The 16,759-nt window shown below is 34.8% G+C and overlaps 1 protein-coding gene across 1 annotated transcript; it reads left to right on the top strand.

Annotated features, from left to right (window-relative positions):
• Window positions 1-10,888: 10,888 nt before the first annotated feature.
• LOC132063470 (pentatricopeptide repeat-containing protein At3g24000, mitochondrial) lies at window positions 10,889-14,635 on the top strand. Its single transcript, XM_059456016.1, has 2 exons — window positions 10,889-14,330; window positions 14,420-14,635. The coding sequence occupies exon 1, from the start codon at window positions 10,994-10,996 to the stop codon at window positions 14,102-14,104; it is 3,111 nt and encodes a 1,036-aa protein (XP_059311999.1). The 5' UTR covers window positions 10,889-10,993; the 3' UTR covers window positions 14,105-14,330; window positions 14,420-14,635.
• Window positions 14,636-16,759: the final 2,124 nt, after the last annotated feature.

The following is a 16,759-nucleotide window of genomic DNA, read 5'->3' as shown; positions in this document are numbered from 1 at the left end:
ATGGATTAATAACGGCCATTTATTGGCATTTAAGCCCACGTCTAAATCAGCCCAAATAAACCTTTTGTTGAATCAGCCCACGATCAAAAAACAACTAAATAACCCATAAATGGGTACATTTAAAGTTTTTTTTTTAATTTTTTTATTATTTTTTTTTAGCTTTGATTACATATAATTATTACTTATTTCTTATCAACCATATAATATGCAGCACAAATTTAATTTTTTTACACTCTTACGTCTTAGCCGATTTTGCCATTCTCTCACACCAGTGAGTTCTTTTGGTTTTGTTTCTATTTTATTATTTTAAATTATTAAAATATTATGTTGTTATACTTTTTTTTAATTATTTTGGAACATTATAATGTTATATTTTATACATGACTGTGATTTTTTTTGCAAATTGGAAATAGGTGAGTAATGAGTTTATATGTGGATGCAACATTTCCCCTTTTTGTTTTTGGTGATTTTGTGATACTAATGTTTTTGGCGGATTATTATGATTTTCTATTTGTGTTATTTTCTTCTTCTTTCTTTTTTGATCTCTAATGGGTATGAACTTTCTTGAATCGAAAGCGGATTTCCCAGGCAATAAAGTATTTTATACCAATTATTTTCTGTTGTTTTTTAAATAATGTGTACTTCTTATTCTTCTATCCTGTATTTTTATAGATAGTTTAAGCATGTTTTTGTTGCGTAGCTATTAACTGCTAAGGTTGAAAACTACTCCCTCCATTCCATAATAAGTGACCTTTTAGGCTTTTTATTTTGTTTCAAAATAAGTGTCGCTTTAGGATTTCAAGAAGAAATTAATCCTATTCTTTCAAACTTACCCTTATTTATAATCAAGAATCTTTAAATAACTTTTCTTTTTCTAAACATTAATTAGGGGTAAATTAGTAAAAATACTCATAATTTTCTAGAAGTAAGTAATTTCTTAAAGAGTATGCATGAGCTAAAAGAGTCACTTATTATGGAATGGAGGGAGTATATCAGTAAGTAAAAATGTTATTTTACAATTAGCTTTATATATAATTTTATATCTCTTAAATGAAATGAAATTAGTAAATAATTAAATTCTCAATTGTCAAAAGCATTCTCAATGAAATTGAAGCTTGAAATTCCGTTCTATTTGGCTTCTCTCTCATTTTTTGATGATGTCTTGTATTGAATTCATAGGAAAATGTTTTAAATGAAATGAGCAATTTCTTAGTTTTTATGAAATTTTTGTATGGTTTCAAGAATTTTGAAAATGAAAAAGAGTAGCTTTAGAGTGAAGTTGTTGGTTATAAATAATGTGATGTTTTGGTAAAAAGAAGAAAGAGAAAAATTAAACATTGATTGGGCGACAAAGCAAGAAAGAAAGAATAAGAGAAAGAAAATAGAAGGGAAAAGGGTAAAAGGAAGGAAAAGAATACGACAAAAATTGATCGAAGAGATTTCACTCGTATACTTTTCTTCCCCTTCCTTATTCTTTTTGTAGTAGACACTGTTTTTGGCGCATTTTCCTTTTTAAAGATTTAAAAAAAAAAAAAATGTATCTCTTGAAAGGTAAGGACGAGAAGTTAGATAAATACTTAATATATTAAATGAACAAAGGAAAACTATATTTAAAATTTATAAGCATATCAACATAAGGAGATTAAAACCCATAAAGTAGAATAATAAAGTAAACAATGTTCCATCTATATAGATTATATAATATAAAAAATAAAAACAGTAATTGTTAAAAAAAATTAAAGAAAAAGAATAAAACTAAGTGACAATAATCTAATCCATTTCAATTTGAAGACTAAAAAAGATTTAAATATTTTAAATATTCAGATATTTAAAAATATATTCCATATCTTCAATAAAAGTTTTAGAATAGCGTGAAGTGCGAACCAATTCACTAGTAGTGTGATAATTGTGTGCCGGAAGTTTCAGCTTTTACTTTAAAAACTAAAATTAAGTTTAAATGAACATGTATTTTAAAGATTTTTCAAAGAAGTTAAATAAACATATATGCTCATAAGTAAGATGACTATTCAGAATAGTCTCTTTTCTGACTCTACAAATTTCTCTTTCTTAAGAAGTGGCTGACAAAAACTTTATTTGATGTTCAAGGCACTTGCTTGTGTTCTCCCAAATAATATATGAACAACATATTTCCTTCTTCTTCAACTCTGTTATCATAATTTTTTTAAGAAGTAGCACTTTTATGTTGTCGAATGAATGATTTTCCTTGATTTTGTCGGTCCTATTATGTTTTACGCAAAAATATTATTGTTGCCCATATTCAATAAATTGCCTCATTCATTCTTTGCTCTTCTGGTTGTTAAGATTTGTTGAAAAGAAATGGCAAGAAACTGGAGGTCAAAACCAAAACTCCAATAATCAAAGCCACCAAAACATCAGATCCACCTGAATACACGACATGGTAATGGCAATTATCAACTCCACGCCTATTAAATTAGGGAGGAAAACACTTTTAGTCACCAAGTTATTGGTAAATTAAGATTTTGACCCTTGTGATCTACGACTCAACATATTTAACCTTCAATTAATTAAAATGTGTGCTTTTGGTCCCTTTATGTAGGCAATATGCTATATTTGGACTATTTTGATAAGTATATTACCCTTAAATATAAAGTAACAGTACAAGTTAAACGCAACAAATGAATAATTAAACAGTGAAACGGTTAATAATTATGAAAATTTATGAATATTCAAAGGCAAATGAATCAAACGTGCACATTTCATGTAACTAAAGGTTAAATGTACTTAGTCAGATATCACAAAGTATAAAATTAGGATTTACTCTCAATCACTATTAACCTATTTAAAATAAGATGATCATCACTTTATGGTACATTTGTAAGTGAAGGAAATCCTATCTTTTAAGTTTTAAAAAGAGGACTATTTTACTCGTAATTATCAATTTCATATGGTTCATCCCTGAGCAATCAATCTGAAAGGTAAAATTAATGGATTTACTCATTTCTCTGGGCCATTTTACTCATTTCTAGTGCCTCATGTGTAAAATGGACGTGTAATTGTATACAAGTTAGTTAGTTAAAGTTTGAATAAAGAGTTAGTTACTGATTTGGGAGGGAAATTTTGTTAGTTAGTTGGTTTGTCTTACTTTGGATTAAACGGATTTGAAAATAAATTATAGAGGGGTCAATTTGAACACAGTTCAAACTAGCCCATCTGAAAGGTGGGATCACTTTATAAAGAAAAGAAATGTTGTTTTAATTTCATCTGTAAATTAAATGAATTAATAAAAACTAAAAGTTAGTGAAAATATGATTTTGAGTTGGACGGATTAGATTATGACGTATTATTTAGGTCTAGTTAATCTAACTCATCTTGACTCATGAAATTTTAACTAGTTCTAAATCAACCACAACAACTTACCTGTGAGAAATCCCATAATGCGAAGTGCAGTGAAAGAAAGTGTCGTTGCCTTACCTTTACCTCGAAGGTAGAGAGGTGTTTTGAAAGACTTTTGGCCGCTTGAAAGTTTGACAAAAAAGGTTAGATACGGACAAGAGACAGAAGTGACTCGGTGATTTTAAGATTTACGAAACCATTATCTTGACATAAACTCCAACAAAAAATTTAATGACGACTGAGGAAGAGGAAGAGGATTCTCCAAATTAGAGTGCACGTGCACCCCCACCCACCCATTTGGGTCCGCCTCTGCAAGTAGATCAAAACAGTATTAAAATGAAAATAACGAGAGCAAAAAAGACATTCTAAAGCAACCTGAAAAAAGAGGCAGTAACTACCATACATAAATAAGGTAAAATGCAGTAACTACAATCGATTCTGAATCATAAGTTATAAATCATTCGTCGACTCAGAAAATACTGCTCCTACTAGTATTTTCTTAAAATAATGACGAAGCTAAAAGTAAAAAAATGTTGCTTCCGTTTCTCTACAGTGTCTATGGAACAATACTTTCTTCGTCCAAGTATCAATCGTTTTAGCAAATTGAATTTTGACTTAATTTTTTTTTGTCATCTTAGGAAAAAAAAAAAAAAGATCATTTGTTACTTTTTTGTTTAGATCTACACTGACTCTTCAATTAATGGAGTATTAATTAAGTTAGACATTTAAGTAGAGATAAGTGACAATTTAGAGAAGTATTTATTTATATGAATAACAAAGTTAAAATACTATTTTGGGAATCCCATTTTTTTTTTGTTCCTTGTAAAAAGATCTTAATTTGCATTGCTTTTCTTTCAATTACTCTTCGTTTTATGTGTCTTTATGAAAACAAAAACGGACCCGGCACTTTTGTAATAAAAAAAAAAAAATTTGGAACCAAACTAACCCATTAAAAAAAAAGAACCAAATTAGGCTTCACGTACAGAATCTGTGCGTGGAACCCCTACCAAAAACCCCCGGCCCCAACCTTTATTCTTTGGAAATCAAACTCAAAATTAAGGTTTTTTTTTCATACTTTGAACGAAGATTAGTCACGTTTGAAAACACCGGAATATAAATATTTTATATAAAACTTAATATTTTTTTTAGTGTACAATAATATCGGCTCATTACATCAAGTATACATATACATTTGGATCATCGTTTTATGGGTTGTAAAGTGCTCCGAAGTACATTTGAAAACTTGTTATATTTAGGTTTAAGTGTCATATTTTATAGGGTTTTGATTAATCACTTTTGTTTTACTCTCAAAGCTATGAAAGTACTTTTTTGGTTCAAGAAAAATAGAAAAGAAAATTATAACTTTGTATTAGTTTTTTTTTTTTTTTCTTTATGTCTTTTTTATTTTGTTATTGTATTGTGTAATCCGCACCTTTTGAATGTGCAAAATAAATATAATATTTAAAAATAATTCATCCAATACGAGAGGTTCATAATAATTGAAAAATATTTCATTCCATTAGCAACGAAATACATCATTAAATTACAATAGACTTAAAAAAAAAAAAAAATCAAGTTCTAGACACTCTTCTACTTCCAGATGTCGCCACCACGGGAGTTTTGCCCACAAGAACGCTTATCATGCCCAAATTGCTTACATGTCGAACACTTGCGAGAGTAAGTCTTTTCGCTAATATCCATTTGATTGTGATAACGGCTTAGCTTGTTTTTTCCGAATTTACGGATATGGTTCTGGTTCGCAATCATAAAACGGTTACGGCCAATAAGCTTGATCACCAGGGGACGGAAGTGGCCGGAATATGCTTTAAGGTATTTTACGACCTTATATTCCTCCGCCACATAATCAGTTATATTTCTACATTTCTGGCCATTCTCTCAAAGCACTTGACTGCATGAGAACATGGCAGGTGGTACGTTTGCCTCTTACCACAAGTGCATGATTTTGTACGCTCAGTAATGATATGTTTGTTTCCTCTTTTGCCATCGCAATAACCCGTTCTAACTTCATATACTCATTGAACGACGTCATACTCGGTCATTTGGTGACCTTCTGCCTTTCTTCTATGGTGCTCCATCTTTTTGTAGGGCTTTGGCATCTATGTTCCCTCGTCGGCTAATATATCTCTGGCCTGCCTTGTCCTATCCGCAAATCGCTTCACGACCTGCCTGAAAGTTAGTCTTACCATTGCGGTGATAGGTAGTCCTCGAGTAGATTTGAGGAGTCCATTGAAAGACTCCGAGCTGTTCGTTGTGAGCATGCCCCATCTCCTTCCTCCATCAACATAAAACGTCCATTTTTCAACTTCTAATTTCATCAACCAAACATATGCCTCTTCACTCACTTCCCTTAGCAGCTCCATTTTTACGTACCCATTTTCTTTGTTGATGCTGCATCGCAGCCCCCCACATCAATTTGTTTACAGTGACATTTCCAACCTTGTTTGCAAATTAGTTGCCTTAAATAATATCGATGGTAAGCATGTGAGGTTGCCACCCTTCCGCAGTACGCATATTGTGCAATATGCCTTTATGACGATCCGATAGAACACATATGCCTTGACGACCCTTAATATACGAGTTTGTAGACGAGTCAAGAACATCCCCCATGTCTCGTTACTCTCGTTGGCGGCAATTGCGAAGAGGGAATATTGACCCATTGGCATCCATACCTACCAAATAGGAGCTTAATGTCATAACGGCCATATACGCGTCCCATCTATCGATATCACATTTAAGCAGCGAGCAAAACCATCAATACTTGGTTTGAATGCCCAAAAGACGAAGTCAAAAATTCTACCCTCTAAAAGCCGCCACCGTACAACAAAGGCAAGCAGATGTAGCATATTTAGAGCCGCCATATACCCTGACAACGCCTGAAAAGAGGATTCCTAAGTTCCAAAGATCATCTTAAAAGCACATCTACGCCCGAGAAATCCCTTTCTTTTGCTTATGATTTAACCATATTTTAAGTGGACCATGCTAATACAAGTTTTGGTAGGCATCCTGCATAAGTTTAAACAAATAACATTTAACAATGATATTTTAATTGCTATAAGATATATAATGTAAATGGTCAGATAAGTTACCTTGGAGTTTCCTCAACGTGTTTAAGTAACACATGAGCAATCATGTTTATATCCAAATTAAAATGATTTGCTCGACTTTGTCCCATATCACAAGTGTGCTTCGGGTGGGATTTTGTGATTTCCCACAGACCATCAGGCTTAGCAATTCCCTGAAACAACCACCAACAGCCTTGAGTATGTCGCTTACAAATCAGCCTCCATACCAATTTGTTTGAGTCATCAACCTTAAACTCCCTCATATCCTTTATACAATACATTCTCGATGACCGTTGCAACATCTTTTTTTATGTGAACTGCATTCCCTTTGCAAGGACGCATTAATCAGTCATTGGATTTTTTGGTTCAATCCACGTTTTTTGGCGACTTTTATCATCATCTCTTGTGAAGACAAATGCATCCTTACGACCTTGGAGACTGTCAAGATATAGAATATAGTCAAATGACACCGCATTGGGCCGTCGGAATCGGGTTTTCCGCCATGAGGGGAGGTGGTATATGGTGGTGAGTTGGTCTCGGTTGCTTCGGGGACTAAAATGCGTATCTTCTTCATCCCTTTCACTATCTTCATCATCGGTTACCTCCGCATTATTAGCCGGTTCATTGCCATCACTCTCTCGATGTATCCACATAACTTGGACAATCAGCGCCATCTAAGAAAGGCCTCCTCCTACACGATAAAAAGCATATGTTAAATTTCAAATTCAAATATATATATATATATATTATTTAATATCAAAGTGATGAACCTACACATATTGATAATGAGCATAGTGTGGAGAATGACCAACTCCACCAAACTGAGAGGACTGCCTTTCATCCATAGTTGGTGCCCGGTAGTTTTGATAATAATCATTCGCAGATCGAACCGAGAATTATTATAATAATCAGCTCCACCGAATCGAGAATTATTATAATAATCGGCCCACCGAATCGAGAGTTTTGATAATAATGAGTTGCTCCACTAAATTGAGATGATTGCCTAATATTACCGGTATCGTGTCTATAACCCCTACAATGATTTAAAAATGATTATTTACCAATATATATAATAAACACGTGCTACTACACAAAATAATAATATAAGAATGCATATTTACCAAGTTTGATTTAATTGTTGGGAGAGATTTTCTAGCGGCACCTCGCCACTCAAAATACCCCCCCTAGGAACTAAAATCTCCATACGTGTTAGCTTGATTGGGCTGTTCTTGCGGGACCTCTCGGGGTATTTTTTCAACATACATCTCAAGAACATTAAGGGCGACTAAATGTTTTAATTCTTCTGGAGCATTCAAATAATCCACAAAGAATCATCTTCATTGATATAGTGTCTACCATAAAGCACTATACCATTGGAAACTGATTGTGAATATCTGCCTGTTATAGAGATTTCATACTCATCTGTACTAACCTTCATTTTTTCATATATGTAAGTGACTAGTGATCCATAAGACATTTCAAGTGGACATTTAACATGAACGTTTAGTCTTTTATTGTAACGAACTGTACTATTGTCATCAAGGATAATACCATTGCAATGTATTTAAACCTTAACTGGTGAAATATCTTGAGCCATTTTTTGTAGGAACTTTGATTTTTTTTTTTGAATGACTTAAGAGAATTAAACTTATGAAATGGATGAGTTTTTACCTCGTCCTTGATGTTCTTAAATAGATTCATATTGACCCTATGCGCATCAAAACATTGCGTAATATGAATTAAATTCAAATAAATGGTCAAAAAATGCAGCTTTGTATTGTCAAATCGGTCCTTTACGTGTCATAAAAAAGCTGAAATTGGCATGCATGATGTATTGCCAAATCATGTTCTATTGCGCATTGAAACATTGCGTAATATGACTTAAATTCAAATAAACGGTCAAAAAATGCAGCATTGTATTGTCAAATCGGTCCTTTATGTGTCATAAAAAAGCTGAAATTGGCATGCATGATAGTGTTGTCAAATCATGTTCTATTGCGCATTGAAACATTGCGTAATATGAATTAAATTCAAATAAACGGTCAAAAAATGCAGCATTGTATTGTCAAATCGGTCATTTACGTGTCATAAAAAAGCCGAAATTGGCATGCATGATGTGTTGTCAAATCATGTTCTATTGTGCATTGAAACATTGCGTAATATGAATTAAATTCAAATAAACGGTCAAAAAATGCAGTACTATATATAGCATGATTGACAAATAACTAGTATTCACTTTAAAACGAGTTATCATAACATTTTACACCCAATTTGGTAATCTTGATTCTGTTACGTGTTTTACCCCAATAAACATATTTGAAGCAATGGGTAGGACATGGGAACTAGATGATGATGATTTTCATTACTCAAATAACCCTAACAAAAGATTCAATCAAGAATACAATAAAACAATGAGAGAGGCGTGAAATTGGTGTGTTAAGTAAGTATTGGAAGCATTGGAGCAAAAATTAGCTTCAATAGTGCTTAAACGCCAAAAAACGTGCTATGTCAATGCCTCACTTAACTCCACAAAGAGTTTAATTTTGCTCTTAATCCTTTTCGCGAAGAGAACAATCGGATGCAAATACGTTACCATAGGGTAGAATATGGTATTGGTAGCACAAGATTTAGATCTAAGTGGGATTCGGACTGTGAAATGTTCGATAAAGATTAATATTTTTCTTATAATAAGGTAAGTCGGTGGGGTCATAAAGATCCCCCCCCTCCCCCCGCCCCCGAGGGTACTTGGGTGTTTGCAACTATATAAGTAGCCCTTTCTTTTGTTATTAGATTACAACGTATTCAATGTCGAGTAGTAGAAACTCATCTTGGTCTTTACTCCTTCCAATAGAACCAAATAGCAGTGATGATGAGAGTTCAAATCATAACAGTTTTTCGAGTGATACCGGTGATTTCAAACTAAACGAGCTAAATCTGCACCTTCTTATAGAGCGTAATGATGATTTCTGCAGTGTGAAATATTCAGATCCGCGACGATATTATTGCGGTTTACGCCGAGAATGGTCACATCGGATTGCCGAATCAGAATGTCTTGTTCGTGACTTGAAAAATCTCAACGCTCCAATCCCAACAAGGCACTCAATAACCATATCTCGAATAGGTCCAGTAACTCCCGAGCTTGCCGTACAAAGGATTAGAAAAGAAAACAACAAAATGTTGGCAAGACGTTGTAGATTTTACATGCTAAAGTTGGTCAAGAACAAGATTATCAACTAGGTAGAGAACTAACATCTCCCGAAAAAGATGTGTGTTAAGAGACCGCCAATATCGTTCGAGGACGATATTGAGAACTTTATTCGATGACGATTAGGGTCTATTTAAGCTCACCGTCTTAGATTATGGGTCATTTAAGTTTCGGACTAAGGCTATTAATTTGTATTTTTATTTTATGATGAAGTCATAAATTTGAATTAGTTTGACATGTTTTTAATTCTTCAAAGTTTATTGTTAAAGTCTATTATTAATTGACAATTTCACAAAGAAACACAAATAAATTAGTACATAAAGGGTGCCGATTCCATTACAGGGAAAAATGTACAGCTAGTAAAAAAAACATAATCTATAGAAATATTAAACTTAATAAACAAAATACATATAAATAATGAACAACAACAAGATAACACAAATAATCTTTCACAATTTAAGTTTTTCTTTCAAAGCTATTTTTTCGTATTGAGCCTCTCTAAGTTTAGCCTTCAGTAAAATTCGTTTTTTTTCGGAATCGGTGAGCAAGACCTCCAAACGTTCAATTTTTTCTATAGCTTCCACAAGCTTAAATTGCTGAGTCCAACTTAGTGGTATCTCTCTAGAGATACGTGAAGTCGCAGATTCTATCAGTGAATTTTTAAACTTCGCCGCCACCGTTTTATCCACATGAATGCTATCTTCCCACCGAAAGTGTTTTCAACCGCCCATATCCTATAAACATTACAAGAAAATCAATTTTTTAAAGTAAAATATATGGATAACGTGAAAAAAAACACTAAAAAATGTAAAAACACTTACTTTGGACACTTTACAAGGCCAAAAACGGCGATCCGGATTATCTTGGGTCTTTGATGTTTTTAGTTTACGATAATTGCATTCACAAATATCGGGTTGTATAGCAAACATTGAAGTTTCAAAACTTTGAGACATGTTTTTGGAAGTGCAAAAGTGGGTTAAAAGGGTGAAGATGGAGGAAGTGAAAGAGAAGAGCATGCATGTGTTGGGGTCGGGGGTTTTTGGTAGGGGTTTCATGCACAAATTCTGTGCGTGAAAGGATCAAAGTGCAAATGTACACGTTGGCCCTTTCACGTACAGAATTTGTGCGTGAAGCCAGTTTGATTTTTTTTTTTTTTTAAATGGGTTAGTTTGGTTCCATTTTTTTTTTTTTTTTTTTTAGGTTACAAAAGTGCCGGGCTCAGAAAAAGATAAAATCTGATTTCACACTTTTACTACTTTGGCAACTGAAATTTAACCCCAAAGTTTGAAATAATACTACAATCTACAGCTTTATTTCTCCAACTGATTTTATGAGTGCTTTGAGGCTCTATCATACAAGAACCAGACACAATTGTCTTAACAACAAACTCTCTGCTTTCAACATTTACTTCAAATTCTTCAGCACAATCTCAGTCCAATGCAGTCAACAACAGCCAATAAACCGCCCATTTCAATGCCTGCAAGACCACCAAGAACCAGAAATATCTGGTTTTCATCAAAAGGGATTCTCCAATATCACCCAACACATAATTGGAAGGGCAGTTCATGCAGTTTGCTTAAAGGAACAACCCCATTTAAGCATTTTCCATTACAACACTTTGATCAATATGTACTGGAAATTTGCAAGAATTGATGCTGCCCGCCATGTGTTCGATAGAATGCCTGAGAGAAATTCTGCGTCTTGGAATAATATGGTGTCTGGGTTTGTTAAGATGGGTCATTACTGGAATGCTGTGGATCTTTTTGTTGAAATGTGGGGTTGTGGAATTCAACCAAATGGGTATTTTATAGCTAGTTTGTTGACTGCATTTAGTAAATTGGAAAATATGGTTTTAGAAGGATTTCAAATTCATGGATTGGTTTTGAAATATGGCTTGTTGAATGATGTTTTTGTGGGCACTTCTTTTCTCCATTTTTATGGTGTATGTGGATTACCTTGTAGTGCTAAAACATTGTTTGAGGAAATGCCTGAAAGGAATGTTGTTACTTGGACTTCTCTGATGGTTGCAGATTCGGATAACGGTTACCCGGAAGTGGTAATAAATTTATACCAAAGAATGAAGCATGCGGAGGTGTTTGGTAATCAAAACACGCTTACTGCTGTTATTAGTTCTTGTGTAGCTCTTGATGATGATTTTTTGGGTTATCAAGTACTAGGGCAGGTTGTAAAATCTGGATACCTGGATAATGTTTCTGTATCAAATTCTCTTATTTCGATGTTTGGTAGTTTTGGTTGCATTGAGGATGCCTCTTATATCTTTGAGGGGATGATCGAGCGTGACACTATATCGTGGAATTCAATTATTTCTGCACTAGCATATAACCAATTATACGAGAAAGCGTTCAGCTCCTTTTCTGGAATGCGTCATGACCACGACGATGTCAATTCAACGACACTTTCTGCATTGTTGTCTGTTTGTGGAACTATTGACTGTCTAAACTTAGGAAGAGGTGTCCATGGTTTGTCTTTGAAATTGGGATGGGATTCTAATATTTGTGTCTGTAATACTCTTCTCTCCATGTATTTGGAGGCTTCAAGGGACAAAGATGCCGAAAGTTTGTTCTTGGCAATGCCAGCAAAGGATGTGATTTCGTGGAACTCCATGATGGCTGGTTATGTTTTAGCTGGTGAGTACTTCAAGGTTTTGGAAGTGTTGGCTGAACTGCTTCAATTGCGAAGAATAGTTAATTATGTGACTTTTGCTAGTGCTTTGGCTGCGTGTTCGGATGGTCAATTGCTTGATGAAGGCAAAACTGTTCATGCTCTTGTAATTGTTCACGGGCTCCATGACAATTTAATAGTTGGCAATGCATTAGTCACCATGTACGGAAAGTGTAGTATGATGAGGGAGGCTAAAAAGGTATTTCAAAAAATGCCTGACAGGGAATTAGTCACTTGGAATGCATTGATTGGTGGCTATGCAGATAATAAGAACACACTTGAGGCAGTGAGAACTTTTAAGTCAATGAGAGAGGAAGAGGATTCTCCAAATTACATTACTTTGATCAATGTTCTTGGTTCTTGCTCAACTGAAACTGATCTGCTGAAGTATGGCATGCCGTTGCACGGTTACATAATTCTGACTGGTTTTGAGACAAACGAATACATCAGGAACTCTCTCATAACAATGTATGCCGACTGTGGTGATGTCGTTTCAAGTAATCTTATCTTTAATGCACTAATACATAAGACATCAGTGACCTGGAATGCTATGCTTGCTGCGAATTCTTGTCGTGGTCTCTGGGAGGAAGCATTGAAACTTCTTCTGCAGATGCAAAGGGAAAAGCTGGAGTTTGACCAATTCAGCCTCTCTGCTGCACTTTCAGCTGCAGCAAACTTGGCATCCTTGGAAGAGGGACAACAGATTCACTGTTTAGCTACTAAACTTGGGTTTGACTCAAATTCTTTTGTTGGAAATGCTACAATGGATATGTATGGGAAATGTGGTGAAATGAATGATGTGCTGAAAATACTCCCCGAACCAAATCTGCGTCCGAGATTGTCCTGGAATGTATTAATATCTGTTTTTGCCAGACATGGATTTTTCCAGAAAGCTAGGGATACTTTTCACGATATGGTAAAGCAAGGTTCAAAGCCAGACCACGTCACCTTTGTCTCTCTTCTATCAGCTTGTAGTCACGGTGGTCTAGTAGATGAAGGTCTCAGATATTTTGCTTCTATGACTTCCGAATTTGGAGTCCAGGCTGGCATAGAGCACTGTGTTTGTATAGTAGACCTTCTTGGAAGATCTGGAAGGTTCCCTGAAGCCATAGCTTTTATTAAAGAAATGCCAGTGCCACCAAATGACTTTGTTTGGAGAAGCTTGTTGGCAGCATGCAGGATGCACGGAAATACAGAACTAGGAAAGCTAGCAGTTGAAAATCTTCTGAGATCTAACCCATCGGATGATTCGGCTTATGTTCTTTATTCAAATATCTGTGCAACTTCTGGGAGGTGGCAGGACGTTCAGAATGTGAGAGCTGAAATGGAATCACATAAAGTGAAAAAGCAGCTTGCTTGCAGTTGGGTCAAATTAAAGAACCAAATTAGCACCTTTGGGATCGGAGACTTGTCTCACCCGGAGTCAGAGCAAATATACAGGAAGTTGATAGAACTAAGAAAAAAGATTCAGGAGGCCGGTTATATTGCTGATACAAGCTTTGCATTGCATGACACTGATGAAGAACAGAAGGAGCACAATTTATGGATGCATAGTGAAAGACTTGCACTAGCATATGCTTTGATTAGTACTCCTGAAGGTTCAACTCTTCGAATATTTAAGAACCTTAGAGTCTGTGGCGATTGTCATTCGGTTTTCAAGTTCGTAAGCAGCATTATTAGTAGGGAAATCATATTGAGGGATCCTTACCGGTTTCACCATTTCAGTGGTGGCCAATGTTCTTGTGGTGATTACTGGTGATCATGGTGTTGGTAATCTCCGATAAATTTTAAAGATTTGAGTGGGGTTTTGGAATGGGCACTCTACTTAGCTCTTGGGAGAGGAAGAGTCTCAGTTCTGAAGACATGGTCAGATCTTCAATATTGAAATGAAACGCGATCAGATCATTGCGCGTGAATCGTGGCAAAGATGGAGTGCTGATACCTCATTTGATGCTAATGAGTTTTTCTAAGCAACTTTTTGCCATGTAGGTTATCACAGAGCCCTCCTTGGCGCTTTAAATAGAAGAATTTGTTTAAATTCAGTTCTCATTAACTATTATTTTTGTGTTCTCAGCTTCCTATGCAGTCAAGCAGGAAGGTGAGACAATGACCCTTGGTGGAAATACAGGGACACTGATCAAAGTCTAGTTATGTTTGCAAGGGAGAACTAGAAACTGGGTCTTGTATTCCCCACGTAATTTATTGTCTATAATGCATCAACAGGGATTTGCTTGAGATTGAGAAATAGCCATTGCTATTGTCACATAAAAAGGATTTGGATGAGTACTAATTATGAGAGCGATTTAAGTATTAAATTTCCCCTCCAACATGACGTTACAAATGACACTTTTACTTTTTGGTTTAGATTTCATTTACAAACTTGTGAGAAGAGTAAGTCAATTCAAATTAAAGGGATAATGGCATATTGCAGATATATCTATTCAACACTTCCTCCATCTCTTCTTATGTGACTTTATTTGAATGGACACAAAATTTAAGAAAGGAAAAAAGAGTTTTGAAACTTAATATCTAAAACAAGTCAACAATTATATTTGATGAATCAACTTATTAAGATTAAAATGAAAATCCTAAGTTAAATTATTTAAAAATAGAAATGTGTAATTCTTTTTTTGTTTATAAAATAAAAAGGACAGTATGCTACCTAAATTAATTAAACAAAACAAGTAGTAGTAGCATTTACCGGTAATAGACAACAAACTAACTGCGGCGTGTGCTAGAGTAGTCCACTATATATACAGTGACTGAAATAGAAGGAAAGTCAGGTTTGAGTGCTCAAGTCATTTTCCATTATCACAAAAAATGTGGAGCAAGAAGTGGGTATTCATGGCAGTAGTCTCATTCTTGCTTGTGAAAGCAATGGTGACCCAGGACCAGAAGGTTCTGAATCCATAGAGCTTCTCAGATATGACTTTTATGATGAGAAATGCACAAGTGATGTGGAGCATATTGTGTGGTCAATGATGCGGAGAATCATCCAGCTCCAACACAATGCACCTGTACAGCTCTTGCGCCTTCTCTTCCATGATTGTTTCATTGGGGTACCTTACCTTTTCTCCAACAATGTTCTCTTTTTTTCTTGCAATGTCCTGATTCTTGATGTGAGCCCTTCTTTTTTGCTTTTCTTGCAGTATATTTGATTCTTTTAATTTCAATCAAACGGGTGTTTTCTTTTTCTTCTTCTTGGGGTTGGACGGTTGGGGAAAGGGAGGAAAACAGAGGTCAAGAAAATGATTTAGGAAATTGAAGGGGAAGCAAGTCCTAAATTACTTTAAAATAGAAATGTGTACTCATGTCTCTCCTTACTATAATTCCTCCGATACACTTCACTTGCATCTGTAGAATGTGAATTCATTTTTTGTATTTCTTTTATGGCTTTGTTGACATTTCTTATGTAATTAGCATTGTGATTCTTTATGTATTGATATAGGCCTTCTAATCTATATATATATCTATATATAAAGCAGGACTTAGGCCCGCTGACGTGGCATTCTCTTAGGCCAGAATTGCTATTTATCTAATTTCTCAGATTTTTGCATTATTTCACTTAATTTCTACGTAATTTGACTATTAATGTTAATTCCTTTCCTCATAATGGGTATCCGTTGTATCTTTTCTGAAAAGCCTCCATTTATTCTCTGGAACGGCGCCCGTTCCTTTTGTTTACGTTTCGCTCTCACTATCTGCCATATTCCAATAACTCCTCAACAATAATTTGTTGTCTTCGAAGCCCTTCAATCAAACAGAGACCATTAGGAGTCTTCCGCAAGCCTGGGTCCGTCTCTATTTAGTCATCCCAACATGCTTCCTCTCCTTGATCATGCTATTATTTCTGCCAAGGTAATTGCTTTTTCCAAATAGAAATAGTAAACTCACCAGCATATAATTGTGTTGACTTGGATATATATATAATACAGGGACATTAGCCCAATAAAATGGCATGCCTCAATGATCAGGAATCCCATTTGTCTTTTTTCCTCCTTTTCCTTGATTTTTTTTTATGTTATTATAACTGACACTATAACGTCTTTTTTACTGCTAACCCTCTAATGTTATTGCAAGTTTTCTTTTCCTTCTTATCCAAATGCTCTATTGATGGTGTACAAAAAATGATCTATCAATGATGAGAACCGTTCTACATTGAAAAAACAAATACTAATAGGCTCTGTATTAAATCCTCTTAATTAGTACTGCTAACCCTTTTAATTGTGGCTACTTGTGTTCCTCTTCTTTTTCCCAGGATACATTTCTTCTACTTATAGTGCCTTCAAGTTGAGTAAGAGTAAGAGAAGCGGAGAATTAGAGAAGGAAGAACTAAAAGCGAGTATTCATCATGACAATATTAATGAATTTACTGACTGTAAAATTGAGGATTTTGCGAGGATGATGATGAGAT

Source organism: Lycium ferocissimum, chromosome 7, assembly GCF_029784015.1.
Source record: "Lycium ferocissimum isolate CSIRO_LF1 chromosome 7, AGI_CSIRO_Lferr_CH_V1, whole genome shotgun sequence".
Taxonomy (NCBI): domain Eukaryota; kingdom Viridiplantae; phylum Streptophyta; class Magnoliopsida; order Solanales; family Solanaceae; genus Lycium; species Lycium ferocissimum.
This window is presented reverse-complemented; position numbering and strand designations above follow the sequence as displayed.

What these genes read in the sequence shown, in the direction of transcription:
- LOC132063470 (XM_059456016.1), top strand. Translation starts at nt 10,994, where the DNA reads ATGAGTGCTTTGAGGCTCTATCATACAAGAACCAGACACAATTGTCTT.